General features: G+C 40.2%; 1 protein-coding gene across 1 annotated transcript in view; it reads left to right on the top strand.

Annotated features, from left to right (window-relative positions):
• The first annotated feature begins 8276 nt into the window (after positions 1-8276).
• LOC105839535 (neuroligin-1) overlaps positions 8277-22886 on the top strand; it is a 36340-nt gene continuing 21730 nt past the window's right edge. Inside the window, exons 1-2 of the mRNA XM_012685917.3 lie at positions 8277-8399; positions 11829-13408. Of these exons, the coding sequence (XP_012541371.1) occupies positions 12604-13408 (805 nt within the window). The 5' untranslated portion in view covers positions 8277-8399; positions 11829-12603. The remainder of the gene's footprint in view (positions 8400-11828; positions 13409-22886) is intronic.

The following is a 22886-nucleotide window of genomic DNA, read 5'->3' on the forward strand; positions in this document are numbered from 1 at the left end:
AAATTATGTTTTATAGTACTTATATACAAATTTGATGAAAAAGCAACATTACAAATTAAATAAATATTTTTATATATACACTAATAAAACTTTAATAAATATTTATGTAAACATTTATTTGAATTCATTTGCTCGTTTAAAAGTTACTCACCTAAAACTACAACAAAATATGATCATTTATAATGCATAAACTATTGTAAGATAAATTTTTTATTGTTTATTTTTTTGCAACTAATTTCAGGATTAAAATTATCACAATCAAAACTTTTATTGTTGATTACGGAAAAAGTGGCTTTGTTAAAGTATTTAAAAATTTGACTAAATACAAAACAGAAAATCATTTTGTTTGACATGTTTCAACGCTCAAATATGATGAATTATGATGAAGATATTGACATTCTATAAACAACTTCTAACTCCAGGCTGTATTGACTATTTAAAGAGTGATTGTAAGTAATGAAATTTATTTAAAAAATAGATTTTAGGCAAGAGCTCTTTGCCCCCCCCCCCCCACATACACAAATAGTTTCTTATAGATTTGCAAAAAAATGCGACATAGAATAAAATACGACGATAGAATTAAAAAAAAAACGGAAACAAAATATGTTGCAAGAGAAGCATTTTCGCTGAGAAAATATTAAATAAGTAAGTTTCAGACTTTTGAAAAAGCCATGAGATAAAACTAATCAGATTTTGTATCCAAGATCCATGGTGGGTCTTATTCAGTTTAAATTTTTAAAATAAAATCTTCTATTTTTCAAATATCAAGATAAAAATAAGATTGTTTATCGCGAATCTTGGTGTCAAATAAAATTTTTGTGACTTTTACTATCTTCAGCTCATGTAAATGCGCGCTGCAATTTTGTCGGTCTTAAAAAGTAATCTTTACATGAAATTAGAATGCGTAATTTCACAAGCAATTTGACAGTTGTTTATCTAATTTAATAGTATTGATGTTCAGAAACATCTATAAGATTTTTCCTCTTTAAAAAACTGAATAACTTATTGCGAAAAAAAACCTCAGCCAGGATTCGAACCTGGATTCTTTCTACATTCTGTGTGGGCATCCTTCCAATTGAACTACCGAGATATGGTATTGTTCTCCTCAATAACCAATGTAAGTTAAAAACGTCCTCTTTAGTAATGACGTAATATCAATAAGTGAAATAAGATTGATGAAAATATTAAACATAAAGATGAGATTGCCTATCAGTCTATAGGGTAAATTCGGATCATAGTTTTTAAAATACAAAAAATATACCTTTGTTCTTATTATTTTTTAATACCATTTGGTATATTACTTTACTGAAGCTTAAAGTATGTAACTATCGGCATTAAAGAAAAAATACTTAATAAAAATTTTATATTATCAAAATATTGAAACATATGATATTGGCCATCTTTCATAACTTTTAGGGAAAAGATGGCTATAGTATTATAAGACAGTTGGCCATATATGTTTTATGTACTTAACATTTATAAAATAATAAAAAAACTTATAATTTTAAATATTTAGTTTTATTGCCACATATTAGCACATTTAATTTTATTTTAAAAAGTTTTTAATAATAATAATTATATAAGTTTAACATCTATTTAACTCATTGTCAGTATAAAAAGAATATATATGATATATCAAATTTAAAATATTAGGTGTGCGGCTTAATTCTCGTCTTTTTGTAATATATGTACATAAACATTTATCCCGAAAAAAGTCATGGGCTATCTTACCCAAACTGTGAGAGAAAGATAATCACAGTATTTATTAAAAAATAGAAAAGGAAATAAAAGATATAATCACGCATTACAATCTTTGTTATGTGTCTATGTTAATTATAACAACTCAACTGTAATTTATTTGACGTTGTGACAATTTTTAATGAACAGATAAAAACCTTTGCAGATAGTCAAAAATGAAAACGTGATATAATATCCACAATATTGTTATTTCGATTAGTATACGTATATAAACTACAGTAAATATCAATTGTCTTTTGAAAATAATTACAAAAACACATTATTTAGCAATTATTTAAAAAATTGTAGCTATTTTCTCCGTATTGCCGTCATACCCTAATTTATTCTATCAGCGGATCTTGACATTTTAAATTTTTCATTTTTCCACGTTTGTTCGTCAAGATCATAATATAACTATATTTTTAATTCAAAGCAGAATTCAACGGTTCTTACGGAAGTTGTCTGAGTTTAATAGTTAATGTGAATTATGAATGTCAGCGTTACAATCTTGACTGCAGACGAGAAATAGAGTAAGACGGAGGAGAAATACGTTCCAATGAAATCAGGTTAAGCGTTGTAGTCCTTAATTCATTCGCCAGATCAGCTGTCACGTCGCTAAGCTGAGCGCCCTTACTTCGAACACCAGATCACCTGCTATGTCGCCACATCTCCCAAACGTTCTTCGGGGTCTGTCTCTTAATTTGTAGTCGAGTCTGAAACTCGCCGTTGAGGATGAAATTTCGAACCCCAATATTATTATCATGTACAATTTTTTCAAGGCTTTAGCTTCTACAATAATCAAGAACTTACGGGCTCTTGGCTATGTAAATCTTCCCTCTCAACTCTTTTCTAAAGTTTACCGAATTTCTGAAATTGTCCCTTCCGGGGATTCTTGTTTTCTTTGCCTGATCTCCCCTATCTGAACTTCCAGAATGACAAAATCTTTTCTTCTCCAATTACCCATCCATCCCCGCTATAGACCCTCCATATGTCCGTTACACTTTTAAAGTCATTATAAGTATTTCTTTAATAATTTTCTTTTACTTTTTGCACTATGATTATTCTCTAATAACTTTTTTATTTTATTTAACTTTATGATTCTTATTTTTCTTAAGTTAGGTAATTTTATGTATAATTACTTCCAACATTTTTAATAGCAAAGCTAAGAATACATGCACGTATACGTAAAGAGTATGTAAAATCTTATTAATAGCTATCAACAATATTTTATTAGTTTAATTTTACCAATTAAAGCCAGTGATCTTACGGAGTCCAAAATACATGTTAAAAGCGCCAATATTGTTATGTTTTCAACATAGGCCATTTTTTGTTATATATAAAAGTGTATAATTAATGTACGTTTTTAAGTACTTATTTGACAAAATTATTTTGATAAAACAAAACTTATTTTTAGGTTTATGAGTCTAGTTAAATTTTTAAATATTTTAGCAAAACCGTTCTTTCTATGCAAAAAAAATTAACTAAAGAAGCCTATAATTTTTAAATCTCGATGACTGTTAGCTCATTGTATAACCGAAACATCCCTAAATTATTGCCACTCCTTTGTATCGAATTTATCGTCACATATTACAAAACATGCGTAAATAATTAATAGATGTGACATGGAACACTAAAAAATTAGAATTTTATTCGATAGCTCACAAGAGAATTATGCACATGCTGTTTTAATAACAAATAGCTGCAATTTGCAGCGAGTCGCAAAAGCTCGCGTCCTTACAGTGCACTTGACGTCCGTTACAATGTCGCGTCTCCTTATTTTTGCGCGACATTAGCGCATTCACGCGTGCAAACGTCGCGCGCATAATACTTTACGTATTCGAGTATCGGATTAGCGTAATATTGGATTAACGGCGAACGCGCTGGCGCGGCGCGGTGCGCGGTATAATCGCGTTTTGCGAAGTCGCCGCGCGGAAAGGCATCGCCGGGTAACGAGGATCCATTCTGAGGCCGCGCGTATTTTAAGACTTTACTTTGTCTCGTCATGGATAAAAGCCTTGACGTCGAGTTGAAAATTCGATTCATTAATCTGGCCGCCGCGGAACGACCGCGAAATCGATCGAGGACGCCGCCGCGGAAATTGGGACGGTTCTCGGCCGATGCCGCTCGCCGCGTCGACACGAAAAGAAGAGGAAGAAGAAGAGGAAGAAGAGAAAGAAAAAAAAAGAGATAGAAATAGAGTGCAAGAGAAAGAGAGAGAGAGAGAGAGAGAAGAATCTTCTTCCGCGACTTTATTCCACCTAACTTTGCCCTACCGGTTTACGACTCCCTGAATACAGCTGGCTAATTAACGGCGCTTCCTCCAGCGGACGAACCGGGAGTAGCCAATTTCATTTCCGTTTTCTACCGGTTTTATTTTTCCCCCTCGGTTAAGCGGTCTCGCTCCCGTAATTCAGGGTTACCGCACGGGTGTCTCTCATATCCGGGATGCTACACGGTGTTGCTCGGCGCCGCGCGCGTTCCACCTAGGACTGTCAGTTTTGACGCCCGAGCAGCGTAACATACGTGCGTTGTACACAAGCGACGCGTCCGCGTGTGTGCGGCGGGCGCACGTGACACGCACGTAGATACGGCGCGTGATTTGTGTGGGTAACGCTGCTCGTGTGTCAGAGACTGGCAATCCTGGTACTGCGTCGTTCTACGCCCGAGGAAATTCATGCACTTTTCAATTTCGCCGAGGCACCTGGGCTTACATCTCGTGAAAGAATCCTCGCCTTCTTTATCATTTAGGACAGACCTCGCTTCCTCTTTCTTTTTTTTTTTTTCGCTGCCTCCTTTTCCTCGAGAGGTTACTTCTGCTACGCCCGCCGTTGTTCCAGCCACGATTAATCTGAGAACGCACGAAGAGAACCGGCGGCAACACGTGGCGCAAGAGAGGACCTTCAATTTTCGTAAATTTTCGCTATTCATTGCTGTGCGGGGGCTTTTTACGAGCCCTCGCGCGATTGTTAATACCAAAATTTATTCGCCGCTCCGCGGCGCGTGCAGGACTCGCGGACGAATTGAATGGTATATGATTCCGTCTCTTGATACAATTCGATTATATTCGGCTAGATGCGGCGTGGGCGGACCGGTGTTCATTAACGTAACAAATGCGACCCTTCAATGTGCATTAATCAAATCGTGTATCGCGCACACGTGTACTGTATTATTCCTCGGCGATCCTGAATTATTCTTCAATTAGCCCGCGCGAGGGAATTAATTCCGAAATGAAGACCGCGTCCAGAAGGGGGAGTTTTTTTTTTTTTTTTTTTTAATGAACTCCGCGGAATCTCAAGTGTCAAGCGGGATTCGCACAAAAACGGCTAATTTCACGGCTTTGTCAGTGTCGGCCGCGGGTATTTCCAAACTTTGTCAATATTGTCGTCTAACCGATCGTGTCCGTTGCGGCCGAGACGACGCGACGGTCCGGGACGGTTTTGCGCTGCGCGGAGGGGGGGGAGGAGGGGAGGAGGAAAACGCGGGCCTGCAGGTTTAACGAGCTAGTTGAATTGATGTATTCTCGGCTTGGTTTTAATTAATCGGAGTGATGTTTCAATCGGGTGACAGGTAAATCATGGGCGAAAGCGCGGGAAAGCGAGGGTTGCGGCGAGGGAAAGGGGACGAGGGAGATGAGAACGAAAAAGCGAAAGAGAGTCGGAGAGGAGAGAACAGAGGAGGGTGGCCTGGCGCCTATATGTAGGCGAGTACCTCGCGCGTTGTGGAGAGTATGAGGTTTCTCCTCGTTAAGGGTCGTAAATAATGGCGATGGCGACGATAACGAGGCAATTTTGCCGGCACGCTTTCGCGCACACGTTTCGGCTTCGACGTTCGTCGTCGTCGTCGTCGTCGTCGTCGTCGTTGTCGCCGTCATTCCGGCGATTTGAATCTTTCGCGAGTTTGCGATCTTTACGCATGGCGCATACACTCGCGCGCGCGACAGCAGCGGATGAAGGACCTCGATCGATCGCCGAGTGAATTATAATAGCGGGGCACAACGTGCCAGTATTTTATCGCCCACGCGAGACGCGGCCGGGAGGAAATCAGAATAAAAGTCCGATCGACGCGTGAACTCTTTCGACAAATATGTACCTTAGCGAGAGAGACGGGGAACTTAAGAAACTTTTTTTCCTCTCTTTAGAATTGCGAAAAGTGTATTATGAGAATCGGAATCCTGATCGATAGAAACGAAATTTTATCGCGTATCGCTTCTTGATGATCTAGCGATAAAATGTCAGAGAGCGTGAAAATCTTCAGGTTTATAGGGCTGTAAAGGTGGCGCAGTAAAGTTCAACAAGCGGCGAAGTTGAATTTTATATTAAGCGTTTTTCGCAAATCCTTGAGATGGCAACCGGAACGATTAGATATGAAATATTTGGAACGCCCGGCCCAGATCTGGACACACTCTCCTCGACTTTGGAAGCATCTCAATTTTCCGACTTCGATTATTCGAGCGTATCACGCGAATTCGTGAACTTATAATAAATGTAACGCAGCGAGGCCATATGGTCGCCGTATATACGCGGATATCTCGTCCACTAATGGTTTTTTCTCACTCTTACTCCTCGGAGCGTGGCAGCCAATTTCTTAGAAAGTGCAGAGCAGATATGAACTATTTAAGTTTTAAAATGATCGAAGATGTTAAGGGTAGAAAAGAGTTCCAGGTGTTAACCCAGTGGAGTGATTTATGCAATATTAAGCACTGCGAACTTGCTCATTCTTAAAGTAGTAGACTAGGAGCGCGATGTTTTAATGAAAACTTGATCTTCCCGCTTTCATTAACACGTTCATCCCCGAAATGAGTTAAAGCTGAAAGAAGTGCAGGTTTCGCGTTTGGAGGAAAAGTACGCATGTGATTGCGTGAAATAACTGATTTCGAATAATTAATCTTTCGAGTGCATCGGGGATCATCTTGATCCTCAAAATCGTTTTGCAAAAATTTCCTTTTACAGAAATTTAATTGACTGTGCAGCCTTGAGGAGATTACACATATAAAAAATCGTCCAATCCCACGTGCACTCTAGGGTTAACTCTAAGATATGGTGGCGCGAAAACATGCTGAAAACGCTATTACTATAAATACGCCGGCCGTAGCAACCCGAATAACTCTTCTATCAAACCTATAGGGAACATCTGGTAAGAGAGGGGGAAAAAAATATTTTTTCCTTCGCAGAGACAACTCTCTGCGTGTGCAATGTCGGTTATTAATGTCTTTTCGCGGAAAATGTACGCCTCGGAGAATCGACGGATTCATCTGACTGCGCACATCGAGGAATTAGCTCGACGATCGACGATACCGTTCTGGTGGAAACATAGCCGCACAAACGCCAGTCGCTTATTTCGTGGAGAGGCGAGTCGCGTGGGTGACGTCTGCCTCCGGCAGCCTCGCCGTTGCGGAATGGAAAGCGAAAGATGGAAAGAGAAAGAGAGAGAGAGAGGGGAGAGGGTGGAGGGAGGGAGGGATGGAAAGAGAATCGTTTCGCACACCAAGCAGCCTCTTCAAGCAGCTCTCGCTAGCGCCCTTCTCGTTCTTGTATGTGAAGGACGTATGGGAACGAAAGGTAGCGTGTGTGAGATTCGGTGGATGCCGAAGGCGCAACGGCGACGGCGGCGGCGGCGACAGCCGCGAGGATATGGAGCACGAGTCAGCGGCGGTGGTAGCGGCGGCCCGAGAAAAGATGCTGCGCGTGCACGAGGAAGAAGCAGGATAGAAGGCTACCCGTGTAGGGGCGGCTGGAGAGACGTTAAAACGAGATGGAGAGTGAGAGAGAGAGAGAGAAAGGAAGAGAGGAAAGCCGGAACGACCCGGGGGTTGCCGTGGTGCTATCGACCGGGCCGCTGGTTGGAATCAAACCAGGCGTCGGCGCCGTGGCTGTCCCGGCTTCCTCGAGTGCCGGACCATTCTCCTCCACCACCACCACCACCACCACCACCACTACCATCGCCGCCGTCGCCGCCGCCGCCGCCGCCGCCGCCGCTACCACCACCGCGCCGCCACCACCACCACCGCCGCCGCCGCCGCCACCACCACCACCATCACCACCAGCGGCAAGAGCAGCAGGCACCAGCACCGCCACCTCCGCGGAGGTCGCACGGCTGCTGGCTCTCGGTGCGTTAGTAGTGCCCGGGACATACAGTCGATCGCGCACACGAAGGGTGCGGGTCCGGGATCGTTCCGGGGGTGGTTGGTTTTCGATGTACGAATTTGATCGGTCGGCTGGTTTCACACTGGTTCCTCGCAGTCTCGGCCCGCTCTCGCATGCGGCTCGCTCGTCACCCACGTCGCGTCGCGTCGCGATTCAACAGCTGGCGAGAAGGCGCTCGAGCGGAGAGTACGTCTGTGGCTTGAGGCGGCAAACATCTAGTTACCCGCTTCTGTCGCGCGGCTCGACGACGCTTCGGGCGATCTGGATCACGCTCGGGGTCTGTAAACGGCATCGCTCTCGACAACGTCGATCCCGGACTCTTAAACGTGATGCGAGCCCCGTCGAATGGATCGAAGCGCTACGTGTTGGTGCGTGTGGTGTCGGAGCGATAGAATCGAAATTACCTGTACCGATACGGAAGTTATCTGACCGAGAGTACCAGTGAATCCCATTATGCACTATGTGATACGAGGAGGCTAGATACGCGAGGACGCTAGATAAGGAGTTGGATGTTTTTCGGTGCGTTCCTCACGTTTTATATGATTACCTTGTAAATGTAATATGTGCGATATTCCTGCTCGATGATTAAGCTAAACAACATTGGCTCAGTAAGAATACACTCCGTGTAAATAACTGTATTAAGTTGCTCTTATGAACTTTTTTTTTTCGGTTATTCGACGAATCTGAAACATATGGCGTCAAAATATTGTCGACGATGGCTCCGAGATTTGAAGAAAATTGCGTATCGTTTTCGATCAATATGAGTTTGTCGCGCACCCACATATAGTAGGGAAGAACAAAATTATAAACAACAATGACAATTACGCTATAGAGTTTATTGTTAATTGTAATCGCAAAGAAAATATATTATAATTTTTAGTATTTTCAAATTTTTTTATTACTTTCTTGAAGATCAAATATATTCAAGAAATTATGATATATATTAAATAATTAATATTTAAACAGTTTATGTTTCAATTCATGCAATTCTTAAAGTGTTCTAGTTATCTTAACGTCTTATTTAATTGAATATTCATTAACATTTTTATAGATAATCATATTAGTCTTTGTAGCATATATTATATAATATATATTATTTTAATATAAAATGTGTAAAATATATTAATTTAATTAAAATACAAATGGATATTTAAGACAATTTTTTATCACACATAATAATTAATGTGTAAAATAATATGACATAATTTTAATTACTTTTATCAGAGAAAAAATATATTTTATTAAATATAAAATTTAAAATAATTTGATGACATAATCGCATTTTGAAGTATTGCATTTCTTAAAAATAATAGCATCTTTAATCTCAGAAATCAAGTATTGTTTCATTAAATGATTATCTCTCCTTCTTTCTATCATAACATATGCTTAACTTCTCGGCCGTGTTTTTCATCAATTATTGCATAAAGATAGAATACGATATACAGGAAAGAATTGAAAGAGGGAACGATTGTGAAAAGCTAATTCTCACTTTCAAAGATTAGAAGGGGGGATAGAGGGAAGCGTAATTTTATCAAATGGATCACCATCAATTCTCTTTGACTCATCCATTTCTTGCAGGATGCGCTCTCGTTGATCCGTGCAAAAATGTCACGCCGGCACTCGCGCAATTTCCGCGATAATATATCGGCGTTTTTCACCATGGATCCGTTCTTCCTTTCACGTTGCCGTTGCTGCCTCGATAATTCCTCATGGATTCTTCTCCGTGGATCCGGAAACTTCGAACTTATCGTTCCCGTCAGTGAATTATTAATCGTCCAATCATCCCCTCTCTCCCTCTCTTCCTCCCTTTCTCCTTACAATTAGCGCGAGCCTCGGAATTTAATTTCGCCCGCCAGACCAGATTGTCGCGCTTATGATTCGGCATTGGCATCTCGTTTTTACTTGTTCTCGCTCGAACGGTGCGAAATCGGAACGTAATCCGACTATAGTTTACTCCTCTTTTCGAACTTGCGAGGCTGCGTCGGCATCGCGCAGTTTCGCCGACGAAAGATTTCCCCCGGGGAATCCGATCTGCAAAGTACTTAGAAGACAAGTCAGACTAACTCGGGGATCGGGAATACTTGCTTCGAACTGCAGCCGACACTTTTCGAATGACGAAAGCGCGCGGAAAAGAATGTCATATTTGCGATAAATTAATCGCGTTATTACTAAGTCATAAAATCTATTGAATAAATCAAGCTTTGTTTAGCATTAAAATTGCAGATATAATATATAATTAGCATTTAAACTTCCAAATGGCCATTTACATTTAAGAGAACTTTGCTAATTTGCTCTCAAATTCGGAAGTTTCTTTCAGAGATAGATATGAATAGCATTTATAAATTACGTGGATAATATAAATTTTGCGATTTATATTAATCTTTTTGATGAAAAGTATTACCTTGATTTAATAAAGTATGTACCGATGTCCGCGTAAAAGATACTAGGGATAATTAAGAATCAGTTTTAATTTTAATTTTAATTTTCGGTAAGTTTACCTCTCTCGTTTGCTCTTAGTAATTATAGCAATACTTGTTCGTCATTGTCACAAGAAAATGCATTTCTTATTTCAGCGCGTTCGCCGGAAGTTTCAAAAGGTAAAAGGTAAGAACGCGCGCAAGAAAACGTTCTCGTTTGTATGACTTGTCTTAACAATTGCACGCTCGACGAAGTACAGGACAACTATTACGTCGTTTCGCCACGTAGGTGGTAGGGCCCTGGCAAAAAAATAGCTCGCTTTTTCGCCCCCCCCCCCCTTCCCGCACGTTCGGAAAGAAAGAAACATTATAATGGGAGGCGCGTAAAGCTGAAATCTGCTGATAATTTAAACGAGAGCGCAACTACCTCCCCTCCCTGGATGGGGGTTGAAATGTTGCTGAAGCGCCGAATACACCAAGGACCAGGGACTGTAGTTTACTTCAAGTTGGAAATTGGAAATTCTCTCGCATAGCCACAGTTGAATGCTATCGGATTTCACGTTACTCGAGCAGCTTGAGCAACTCATTCGAATCGAATCCACATCGTCATTGCAATTAATTAGATTCTGCCCGGTGACCGGCCGTGCCGGCGATTCGATTTTTCATTATGGTACCGGCAATGTGTATTAATTACTGATTTAGCGAACGTAAATTTCAAGTCCGGCGTCGCTGAATTCCCGAAAATTCGATCCAAAGGGCCGATGCATACATCTGCATATTAACATGCAATCGGAACGGTCAAATTTGTGCTATTACCACAATGGGGTCAGTTTTCACCGCAATAATGTACGGAAATATATATATATATATATATATATATATATATATATATTATTGCGGTTTGGTGCGCAAAATATGTACTTCATTTTTTATCATTTTACAGTAAATGGAAAAAAAAGAGAACAGTTTTTACGTAGCATTAATAATTATCACAAACATCCCTAAAGTCGGTCGTTCTGTTTATTAAAGATGCAGATTTATTTACTAGAGAATACATACGCCAGGAACAACAAAGCATATTTTTAGTATAGAACAACTGGTAAGATAAGAATAAATAATTACGGATAAAGTATGGGGGATATAAAACCTTGAAGCTTGTCAAACCACCGCAGGATTAGGACAGGGGTGAAAAAGGAACATCATTGGGGGGGTACCATAAGCTTTACACACGATTGTCCCTTCGAAAGTATATCGAGCATACATTTTTCCGGTTCACTGGGCAGGCAGTGGCAATTTTCGCGCCATTTGTTCTCGGGCACGGGCAACATCTGCTTGCTTTCGCAGAATTTTGAATTGTACACGGCGCGGCGGCGATCTTTCTCAAGTTTACAAATTTATTATACTCGCGTGACTGCCATCGAGTTAGTCGGACCTGACGTATAATTAATTTCCAGAGAGGGAGAGGGAGAGAGAGAGAGAGAGAGAGAAGCCGCGTTTATATACGAAGCGCCCCTTGTTACGCGTGTTGCAGCGTGTTGCGGGACGCGGCGTGGAGAGAGCAGGTGGTTCCCGACGAGAAACGGAGGCTCGAGAATCGAGGAGTCGTCATCGAGGAAGGATTCACCTCTCCCAAGACGAGTCGTGGCACGTGCCAGGAGGACGTTGAGAATTCCGCGCGAGTCGGCGACTCCGAGGGCGGTGCATCGAACCATCGTACCCTGGACGCCGATGATTCCGTCAGGATCATTCACTGCCGACGATCCGAGCTCGTCGATCGTCACCGGAGCGTGCCGCGCGGTAACGACGATCAGTCGCCAGATTGGCAGGTCAGCGTCAACGCATGCACCTGAGAATGGAAGTGAGAGTTCGCTCGGGACCGATCAGCAGCAGAAGCAGAAGCAGAAGCAGCAGCAGCAGCAGCAGCGTGATAGTAGTATCGAGTCGGTATTCTGAATTCGAGACGGCGGACGGGGAGCGAAAGCCGCTTGGAGGGTGCGGGACTGAAGGTGGCGGCAAGCCGTGCCGGAAGCTGTGGGAGTGGGTGGACGGCAGCGACGGGATAAGGGTGGTAGCGGCGGCGGTAGTGCGGAAAAGGGTGGTGCAGGAGAGCGGGCGTAAAAAATTGTCGGCGGCGGCGGCGGAGGGGAGGACGAAGGGGCGAAGGAGGACAGGCGAGAAGACGGCGGCGGCGGCAAACGGAAAAGGAAAGCGGAAATCGGAAGCGGAGGAAGAAAGGGGTCGTCCATCGGCAGGAGGGCCCCACAGATGCGGGGCCCGCAGGGGCCAGTCCGCGGCGGCGTGACGCGATGCGGACGTCCTCCTCCTCTTTGCCGAGGAAGAGGAAGAGGAAAGACCTCTCGCCTCTCGACACCGTCCTTCTCACCGGCGACTGGCAAACGTCAGTTAAACATGCCCTCCGACAGCACTGTCCTTCACCACTCGATATTATTGCACCGTATCGAACGCGGCACGAGCCCCTTCACGGGGGACGAGATGTTTTCTCGCCGTGTCGTGAGGTTTCTGGGAAGCCGGGAAATTGCCAGACAAGCGGGATTTCCGGCGAGCGATGCTGGGAATGGCGAAGGCGGAAAGGAGGTAAACACGACGAGGGAAGTAAACGAGAGAGGCGACGACGAAGTGCGGCGAAGGATATCGCGCACGGTAAAGGGACCCTACGAAGTGTCCCGTTCGACGGTGGTATTGTCAAAGGCGTCTTCCTGCTGGCGCTTCTCTGCGCCCAGTGTTGTCTGGCAGGTACCGAGGCGTTGGCCGGCACTCAGAAGTACTGTATCCGTACAGTCAAGACGCGATACGGCATGCTGCGCGGCATCGAGGCCAGATCGTCGACGGCCGTCGAGACCTATTACGGTGTGCCGTACGCGACGCCGCCTCTCGGCGCGTTGCGCTACATGCCGCCGGTCACCCCGACACCCTGGCGCGGCATCAAGCTCGCCGACACCATGCCGCCGGCCTGTCCACAGCGGCCGCCGGCACTGGACGAGAGTCTGCCGCGACAGAGGCAGGCCTACCTCAAGAGGCTGGTGCCCGTACTGGCCAACCAGAGCGAAGACTGTCTGTATCTGAACCTCTATGTGCCCAAAGCTCCTCACGGTAAGTCACGGCTATCTAACGTCTTATCAGAACGTCTTATCTTAAAATGTATCGTCCTACTGAAGGGAAAAATGTTGCTTGGTAGAATAATAGATATTTATGCAACTAGTGCGGTAATTCGGCTAATTGCCCGGAAGTGCGGGATATGAACACACGAATCGGAGGCGAGCAATAGCCGATCCGCACATGTTGCATATAATGTTTTTTTGTTGCCTGTGCGTCGAAATATTGGTCTTTTTGTGGGAAGTGCCACGTGAGAAAAGGGCCACTTTTCATGCACTGGTAGCGAAAAGAATGTTTTTATGCATGTTGATGTTAATCGTTATTCTAGGACCGCTTCAAACTCCGATTAATTTAATCGTTGATTAAAGGATTATGACAAAATAGTTCAGTGTAACCAACTGTATTTCTGACAAAAGATTAGGTTAAATAGAGGTCTAAAATCAAACAGGCGCAAACTCGTTCCTACTTTTTGATTGGTCGGTTAAGCCATCATGTCACACCTGCAGCATCCTATGTAAATTTGTGTTTGCTGTTTTTAATATAAGATTATATGTGAGATGACATAGTGGAAGTAAAGCTTGCGACACTCTTTTTTTAGATTAGATCTCTAAGATTAGATTACATCGTCAGAAATGCAATTTATCACATTGAATTAGTTTACATATGTTAGCAACTCTTTAACCAACGATTAAGTTAATCGAAATTTAAAATGTTTTTTAGAAAGAATTATTTATTTTGTTGTCAAAAATAAATTTTATTATAAATGCGCGCGCGAAATGATTTATAAAATTTCATGGCTGCTCTTGATTATTCCTTGATTTCCTTGCATTTTCTAGAAAATAAAATTTCTTTACTCAGTTCTTTGAAAAACCAGTTGTCAATAAAAAGTTTCGCGATTGAAAAATTAAGAGTTAAAGAAACAAACGCAAAAATGTTTTAGCCAACACTATCGTACCTTTTCTTTCTTATAAATTTAAAACCAGCGTTAACAAGATTTTTGTAACAACATTTCAGATGTTTTGTCAGACTTACTTTCCGCTTGTTTGAAATAAAAAGGCTATATTCTGAATACTAAAAACAAAATTGTCGTGAATAATACGTGAAAAACACGTAAAGCTCCTGTGAAGTGGTGTTTGGAAAATCCTGTTCCATACGGTTCATTGTCGGACACGAAATTCGCCGCGGAAACATAAGCCGAACTTTTCGGGGCGTATCTTTCGATATAAAGTTTGGTGATATTTTTGTGAGACTCTGTTTCGAAACATTACGCCGTCCAATTTTAGGGAGATTGGCCAACTTCGTCGAAAGCGCGTCGCCAACCAGCCGCGGCGGGCAAGGGAGAGGTGCAATTTCATTCCGCGCGCGATAATCTGATTATTGAAGTGTTCGGGAAATGCAGCGTCGGTGCGTTGTGACACGTGACAATGACATCGCGCGCGTATAATTCCGCGCGACAAGTAGACGCGCGTATGCATGCGCTGGTCCCGCGAACTTTTTCCTTTCGTCGGACGCGCAGGCACAGTCCTGCTGGGACATTCGTAGGTTTTATAAATGACATTTGATTTACATTGAAATTAGAATCACTGCACTTGTCGTCAAACACAATCACCAGTAAATTACTTTGAGAAAGACTCTTTAAAATAACAAGACTTTAAAAAGAATTACTACATGATAAAGTAATTTTGTATTTTTACATATAATTTTTATACAGATTTAATTAAAATATCATTTTGTGTTTGAATATGTGAGTTATATCAAGTTATTTTTATTTGTTCATTAACTGATTTAATCTCTTATTTGTTTATTGATGCAATAAATCCTATGTTCGACGAATTCGAACGAACGTTCGATGTTCAATATACGTAGCGTAATTCGCGTCTCTCAGCGCGAGACCACGTAAGCCTTATATTGTGTTATGCATGTATATACACAGCGATGTTCGTTAATTCGACCGAAAGTTCAAGAAGGCGTAACAAGCTCTCATAAAAGTAGAGTTATCCATTCAAAAATTATTACCTTCGTTCGTATTTAGAATTTGGATGAACTTTTCAGTGCCGAGAGAACGTGTTGACCTTAATTGCTTGCTTAAGTTTCTCGCTGATGAAAAATACAGATAGACGGACAGAGAAAGAGAGAGAGAGAGAGAGACCTTTGAATTTGCTTGATGTAAGGTTGTCTCATGAATGATCCATGCGCAGTGATACCACGATCACTGATTATCGTAGCGCACATCTTTCATCCCGCTTTCTCATTCCGTTCCTTCGAATATCCATCCGGCATGGCTGAAATGTTGAAGCGCAACGAGAGCCGCAAAAAGGATCATAGCGACTGTGAGCGATTCGTTTTGTCGGCGATGATTTCCGGCATTGTTAGAGCTAATTTCAATACGGCGTATGCTGACTGTCGGAAAAGGGAAGGGAAAAAAGGAATATCACGCTCGCCACAGAGCGAGAGCTCGATGCGGCGCGCGGCGGCTTTCGTGGTCGCGCTTTCGCGCTGTCGCGATGCTGGTTTCCTCTGCAAGAAAACTCCACTTCTCCATGCTCCCACCTTTTTATCCCTTTCCCCTACCATCTCTCTCTCTCTCTCTCTCTCTCTCTCTCTCTCTCTCTCTCTCTCTCTCTCTCTTGTTCTCAGCTGTTAGCGTGGGGATAGAGCGGTGGCGGGTGTCTGTAACAAAAGAGCGGATCGATCGGCTCACGGAGACGCTTTCCTGATTGCGAATACAGCTACAGAGGGAGAGAGAGAGAGAGAGAGAGAGAGACTTTTAGATGAAGTGTAAACGCGAACCAATATACGGGATCATAGATATGGAGATCAACAGTGGGAATGCATCCCGCGATAAATTTTCAGATTCAGGGATTCGGCCGGATTTGTTGAATTCTGTAATATTCCCGGTTGTGTGTAGAGAGAGATTTGACCCAGTTCGGTTCTTGAACAATTTGGCTTTGGTGCGCTGTCTCTCTCCTCCTCAAGACAAATACGTCTATTTCAATTTTCGTTACGGGTATCGCTTTTCGTACACCATAGAAAATTTCCTTCTTGGAGAAAGATTTGTACGCTGGACGTTAATAGAAAGGAATATGAATCTATACTATATATATATATGTGCTCCGTTCGAGATAATGCGGATGTGGGAATTAATTAAGGGCAAAGTTGCGTGAAGACTCCGCGATTTCCATAAGGATCGGAGATAGCGCACGCATGAACGGCATCGTGGACGTTCACACGGCGATACGCGTCGGCGGCGCGAGATCCACTCGTGATTTTTCCCATTTTCTTTTTTTTGTTTCCACGGGATCTCTCGTGAAGGGGCCGCGCGCTATTATGCCGTCAAATAAAAAGCCGTAACTACCCGGCGTTTCAGCTGGATTAAAGAGAACGAGCCGTCGTTGCTTCCTTCGCTATCTCCCATTGAATTCTCTTGCTACTTTTTGCGAGAATCGAGCGCTTTTTCTCGTGTTTGTCTCTCACTGATGACGCATGGGGCGGGACGGGGGAGGGGAGGTTGAGGGGTTGCAGCAACAGCAGCAGTAGCAGCAGCATCACCAGCACCACCACTACTGTCGTCACTACTCGCGTGTAAGCAGCTTAGTTTTCGATCTTTCAGCGCTGGATATCGTCGTGGAAAATTCAGAGAGTTTGAACTCCTTCAGCGGACGCGCACGCGATTCGAGGGCGTTATTGAAACGCGACTGTAATATCTTTGCGGAATTTAAATGCGAGCGAAGCGTTTCTCAATCCCGATCGCACAATGGCGATGTATAAGATCAGGAATTTCCAACGTTATTTTAATACTGTTCGTTTTTTTTACTTACAAGGCAAGATTTAGCTACATGTCGCGTGGATTTTGGAAAGTTTAATGTTAAGATGCAGAATTTAATCCTGTGAAAATAATATCGAAACAGATGTCAAAGGGTTGAAATAGATTTTTTGGTATACTTCTGAAAAGGACATACTTCCGATTTTTTTTAAACTGTACTCTTATGTAATTTGAGGCGCTGATTATGAATAGATAGCAATTAATATTCCATAACCATAAAGGTCATGGTTTTTTCTATTCATTTCAGTAAATAATGGGAATTTTGAAAAATACTTTACATAAAAGTTGTAGATTTGATCGAAATACACATTTTTTGTTTTATTAATTTTTGTCATAAAAACAATAGTTTTTAAGAAAAACGACATTAAATATTCAAAAATTTATATAACTCATCTAACACAAATCAAGTTTTATTAGTTAATTTTATTAATTAATACTGGAAGAGGGTGCGGCAAAGCCCCTCCCTCGTCCACGTGTTTTCTGTACTATTGGATTTTTGACTTTCTACACGTAGCGAGGTCTACCCTCCCTCTTCCCTGCTTACAGAGCAAAACGACGTCCACGCTTGTACCACATGGGTTTGCGACTTTCTACACGTAGCGAGGTCCACTGACTATCTTTATTACTTTCTTTAGTATTTTAGTTTTTTGAGGTAGTTTGAGTAAGCATTAAAATTAACTAATAAAACTCGATGTGTTAGATGAGTTATATTATGAAGTTTTGAACATTTAATGTCGTTTTTCTCAAAAACTTTTGTCTTTGTGGCAAAAAGGACATAAAATGTATGCTTTGCTGAGGTCTAGAACTTTTATCTGAAGTATTTTTCGAAATTCGCATTATTTACTGAAATGAATAGAAAAAAACCATGATTTTTATGGAATATTAATTAAAAAAACCATAATTTTTATGGTTTTTTTAATAGTTTCTATCATAAAAATCACATTTGCGCCAATTTTCACTATCATATTCGTAATCAGCGCGTCAAAATGCGTAGGTATACACAGTTTCAAAAAAGTCGAAGGTATATCCTTTTCGGAAGTTTATCCGATTTTTTCTTCTTTGCTTTTGTGATAACTTCTTTTTTCCCTTAATGTTGATTTCTCGTGTTTTTTGTATTTGTTTTATGTTTTTACGAGACACATTTTTAAAAATTTACTTATTTAAAAAATTAATTTGTTAAAAAAAAGATTTATTTTAAAAAGTTGAAATTAATTCATTTTTTAACATTAAACCATTTTTTAAATATATTTTGTTTTATAGAAACTGCGAGTTTGAGAGATGTATGTACGTAGGCATAGACTAGACTGATATGCTCTGAAGCTTCGGCTATTCTGTGGCGGTGACGTCTGTCACGCGTGCAATCACTCGATCCAAACTTAAAAATCTTGTCTCTCACCAACCTTTTGATCCTCTTGGCATTTGAAAGTTACATATTACTTTTACAACATCAAACTCTATATCTTAATTTCGAAACTTTCCAAAACTCGAGATAAATCTGGATCTTGTTAGTGAGAAATAAATCAAGCTTATAATTGTTTTAACAGTTTCGATACAATTAATAGTATAAACAACAGTCGGAATTAAAAGCTTCGTGTTGAAATGAAACACACGAAGTGTACGAGATATAGTAATACGCAAATTGCACAAAGAGAAATGCATAATACGTCGTATATCATGTGGAATTCGTGCTTATTTTAGCGGTATTGCATATATCCGACAGATTGAGAGCTCTTTCGTCTTGGATCATCGTCGTGAAATTACTTTTATGGTTATATCCTACATTTGTTATTACCCAATGGCGACAACGGCTCGTAACTCTGGACGATGCCTCATCCCGAATGCTTACGATATTATCCACCTATATGGCGAAGCGGAAATAGCCACGATCTGCGATTAATTCTGTACGCGTGATTATAAGTTTTATTGATTTAATACGAGATTTTTATTTAGTATGTAATTGAATTGATCATTTGAGATCCCATTAATCCAACTCAAAAGTCTAACTTTTGAAGAAATGAAAAAAATTGTCTAATTTTCTTACAACTTTAAGCTAGAATACTAATTGAAAATATATTCTGAAATATATTAATTTTCTGACATGAATGACAGTTTTTTGTAGATCTGGAATAAAAAAATGCATTACTGTATGTGGTTTTAAAAAAAAAAATTGCGTACGTACCTGATTCCGAATATTTCACTATCTTCATTTGGACAGTAGCACATAGATAACAATTGATTTTATTTATGGGAATTTTTAAATTACCGATTTAGTAGTAAGTAAGTGGTACAAAAATAAAGGTATTATTCATATAGATATATCGCTAAAAACACAGCAGTAATCTGTAATTTATTAAAACGATTTTGTGGTTATTAAGTTTCATATGTAGATTTGTAATATGAACATTTTATAATTATAAAAAAGCATTATCCGCCGATACATACGCGAGCAGAAACGTAATTACGATCTGCAATTAATTTAAATGCATGTGAGATTTTAAGTTTTAATTATTTAAAGTGAGAATTTTTATTTAACATGCAACTAATTGATATAAATTAATATAACTGCAATAAAAAATCGAATTAGCGTGTATACATGTTGCGCAAACGTTGATTTAAAAAATTTCGAGGTAGTCAATGAGTATGCTCTCTTATGTTTACACAAACTGTAAGAAAAATAAGCAGCAAATGTCTTTTTCTTCATTATTAGTAATTAAAAAAATTTTTTAAATGTATTTCCACTGTGAAGTAATCTGGCGATAATTTTCTTTTTTACTGTTAAATTTGGTTACGTTTTATATATACCGATCGTCTTTCATTTATGTCAGTCGCTCGCACAGACGAACGTTATTCTTTGTTATGCGATCACTCGCGGAAAAATATGATACAGGTAGATTTAATAGAATATTTTATTGCAATATACTTCGACGCACAGAGAAATGTACTGAGTATCGGTGAATGCGGATCACGTGAAAATAATATTTGAGACACACGGTGAAAGGTGGGGGAGGGGGAGGGGAGGAGACGTCGTCGCACGCGAATCCGGCTGTCGTTTCCCCGATCGAGCAGCGAGCATCCCCTCGGCTTTGTGCGTATTTTCGCGTGCCTCGCGTGAGGAATCCGTCGCTATGAGAAAGAATGAAAGAATAAAGCGCACTTTTATCTGGGAAATGATGAGAAACCAGGGTGCCTCGATGGCACAATGGCGAAGCCGATCCTGCATACAAGAAGAAATGAAGCGGACCGAGGGGATCCGAGATATTGGGAGGACAAGATAAAGCGGCAAACGAAAAAGGAGCTCTTCGAAGAGAGAGGGAGAAAGAGAGAGAGAAAAAGAGAGAGAGAGAGAGAGAGAGAGGGGGAGAGAGGGCGAGGGCGAGAGACTACTGTAAAGGAATGCAAGTGTAAGGATGCGTTGCATCCTCAATTCCGTAGTGCATTGCAGTCGATTATTTGATTCACGTGAGAGAACCTGCAAGCACCGCGGGAGTGAGGTGGCTGCGCATCGGATCGACGATTCCACTTGTCTGGCCGCTGCGACATTAATCTCGAGAGAAGACACGATAATGAAGAGGACTCTGCGGCAGGGACTGACGACGTACACGCAGGACATGCGCGTTAAGATCGATTCTTTAATCTGCTCGTACTTAAGACCGCGGTCAAGGATCGGCCGTTATCTGCAGTTGCGGACGGTACAATCGAACACAATCTGGCGGAGCCGATGGAGACTTTAATTAACTGTCCCACTTTAGGAGGGTTTTTAATTGTGCGCATTTAAGCTGAGATTTAGAAAGAGAACTGCAGAGAAAAGTGTGCGTCTTTTTAAATAAATCCGAAATAGTCTTGTGATCCATTTTTCATAAAATTGCAATTAAAAAAAAAATAAAAATAAAATAAAATATCTAGGGTAAGTGGTTCAATTGCTGACAATGTGCCAAATACTAAAAATCCCATTTTAAATGCTTTATTTCTTTTAATTGGAAGAGTAAAGTTGATTTTACTTTTAATGGAATGTTAAAACAATAGAATATAAAAAAGTAGATTTCTTTAAAGCATTCCAATACAATTTAAATACAATTATGTTACAATATATTTTACGTATACGTTTAAATTGAACATTTTAAAATTGAATTTCCGGTATTTAAGATACAAACGACTTTCAGTAATTGAGTCACCCTATGAAAACAATGTTTCTGTTACCTGATGATCTTGCGTGTGTAGTACGTATATATAGCGACCTTCATATTTTTATTGTACAAGGACGTGTCGGAATCCTTCAAAATTGCTGTTAGTTCACGATAACGACTTCGTGATTTCTCGTTAAGACTTCGAGATAACGACCTTTTCGCATTAGGAGCAAACTTTAGTACCTGATATACGCCAGGTCGTTCAAAAAGCTTCCTCATTTCCGAATCTCTACTAACTTGCTTATGAATTTATTGGTCCCCCGTACCCATCCCCTTTCCCGGCATATTACATAATCGCGTTATACCCCGAGTCGGGGCGAATGTATAGAGGCCCGAGCGTTACATGACTTGTACGTGCGGAAGTAGATTTCATCCATCGCTTGTGATGGAAATATTATATTATAATTGTTCTGCTCACAAATGTTCTGAAAAAGACATAAAAGCAAGCGTTTTTCTCGAAAGGTTTACAAATGAATATAGAGCAAATCATGTACTTATTGTACGAACGTTAATATGAAAGCTTAAAGAAATAGTTGAGCCTTAAGAAAAGCCTCTTTGACAATAAATGAAAATTTTTTATTTATCTAAGAAGTTTGTAGGGAGTTAAATTTTAATCGAAAATTATTACTGAAATTAATTAATTAATACGCAATTCCTGCATGATTTGAAATAAAGTGTAATTTGATGTTATTTCTAAATAAATTATTAGAAAAAACAGTATCAAATATTAAACAGTACAAAATTAAAATAAATATATTTTATTTAACAATCATTGTTTTATATATATAAGTAAGAAATTATATTCTTATATATGAAACAATGATAATGCTCGCTTATGTATAATTTAATCTTTTTTAAAGAATTTGATAATTTTAAACTTGAAAAAAAATTATTTTTTATAATATTATAAGTCATTAAAAAACACAATGTTTCAATAATAACAGTATTAAAATGTGTTAATTCTAGATTTAAAGCTATCATTTTCTATACGATATTTTTTTGTTTAACTTGTAATTAATTATTGAATATAATGAGAGAATATACTTTTTAAAATAAAACTATACAAAAAATGTAAGCAGTAAGTTATGTTTAACGCTATTTAACGTTTAAATATAAATCTCATTTTAATATTTATAAGATACAATATTAAGATTAAAATATTCTTATATATTATATTTTCATAACAGTAATGTACTTTTTTTCTAAAATGCATGATATATTGCATGATAATATTGCTGTAAAATAGCCTAGCGAATAACTAAACTGACATAACAGTACTTTACGTTCATAAAACAGCTTTTTAATTTATGAATTTCCAAGCAGCATGACAAAGATGAGTCGATACGGAGGTAGCGATAAAAACGACGAGTTGCTCGTAAACGTTTTGAGATACGATCGCAAACAGACGGCCGGTGTAGGTGCGGGTTTTCGTAGCTCCCAGTGGAAAAATACGCACAGCGGAATCACA

The sequence above is a fragment of the Monomorium pharaonis genome, chromosome 4 (genome assembly GCF_013373865.1).
Source record: "Monomorium pharaonis isolate MP-MQ-018 chromosome 4, ASM1337386v2, whole genome shotgun sequence".
Taxonomy (NCBI): Eukaryota; Metazoa; Arthropoda; class Insecta; order Hymenoptera; family Formicidae; genus Monomorium; species Monomorium pharaonis.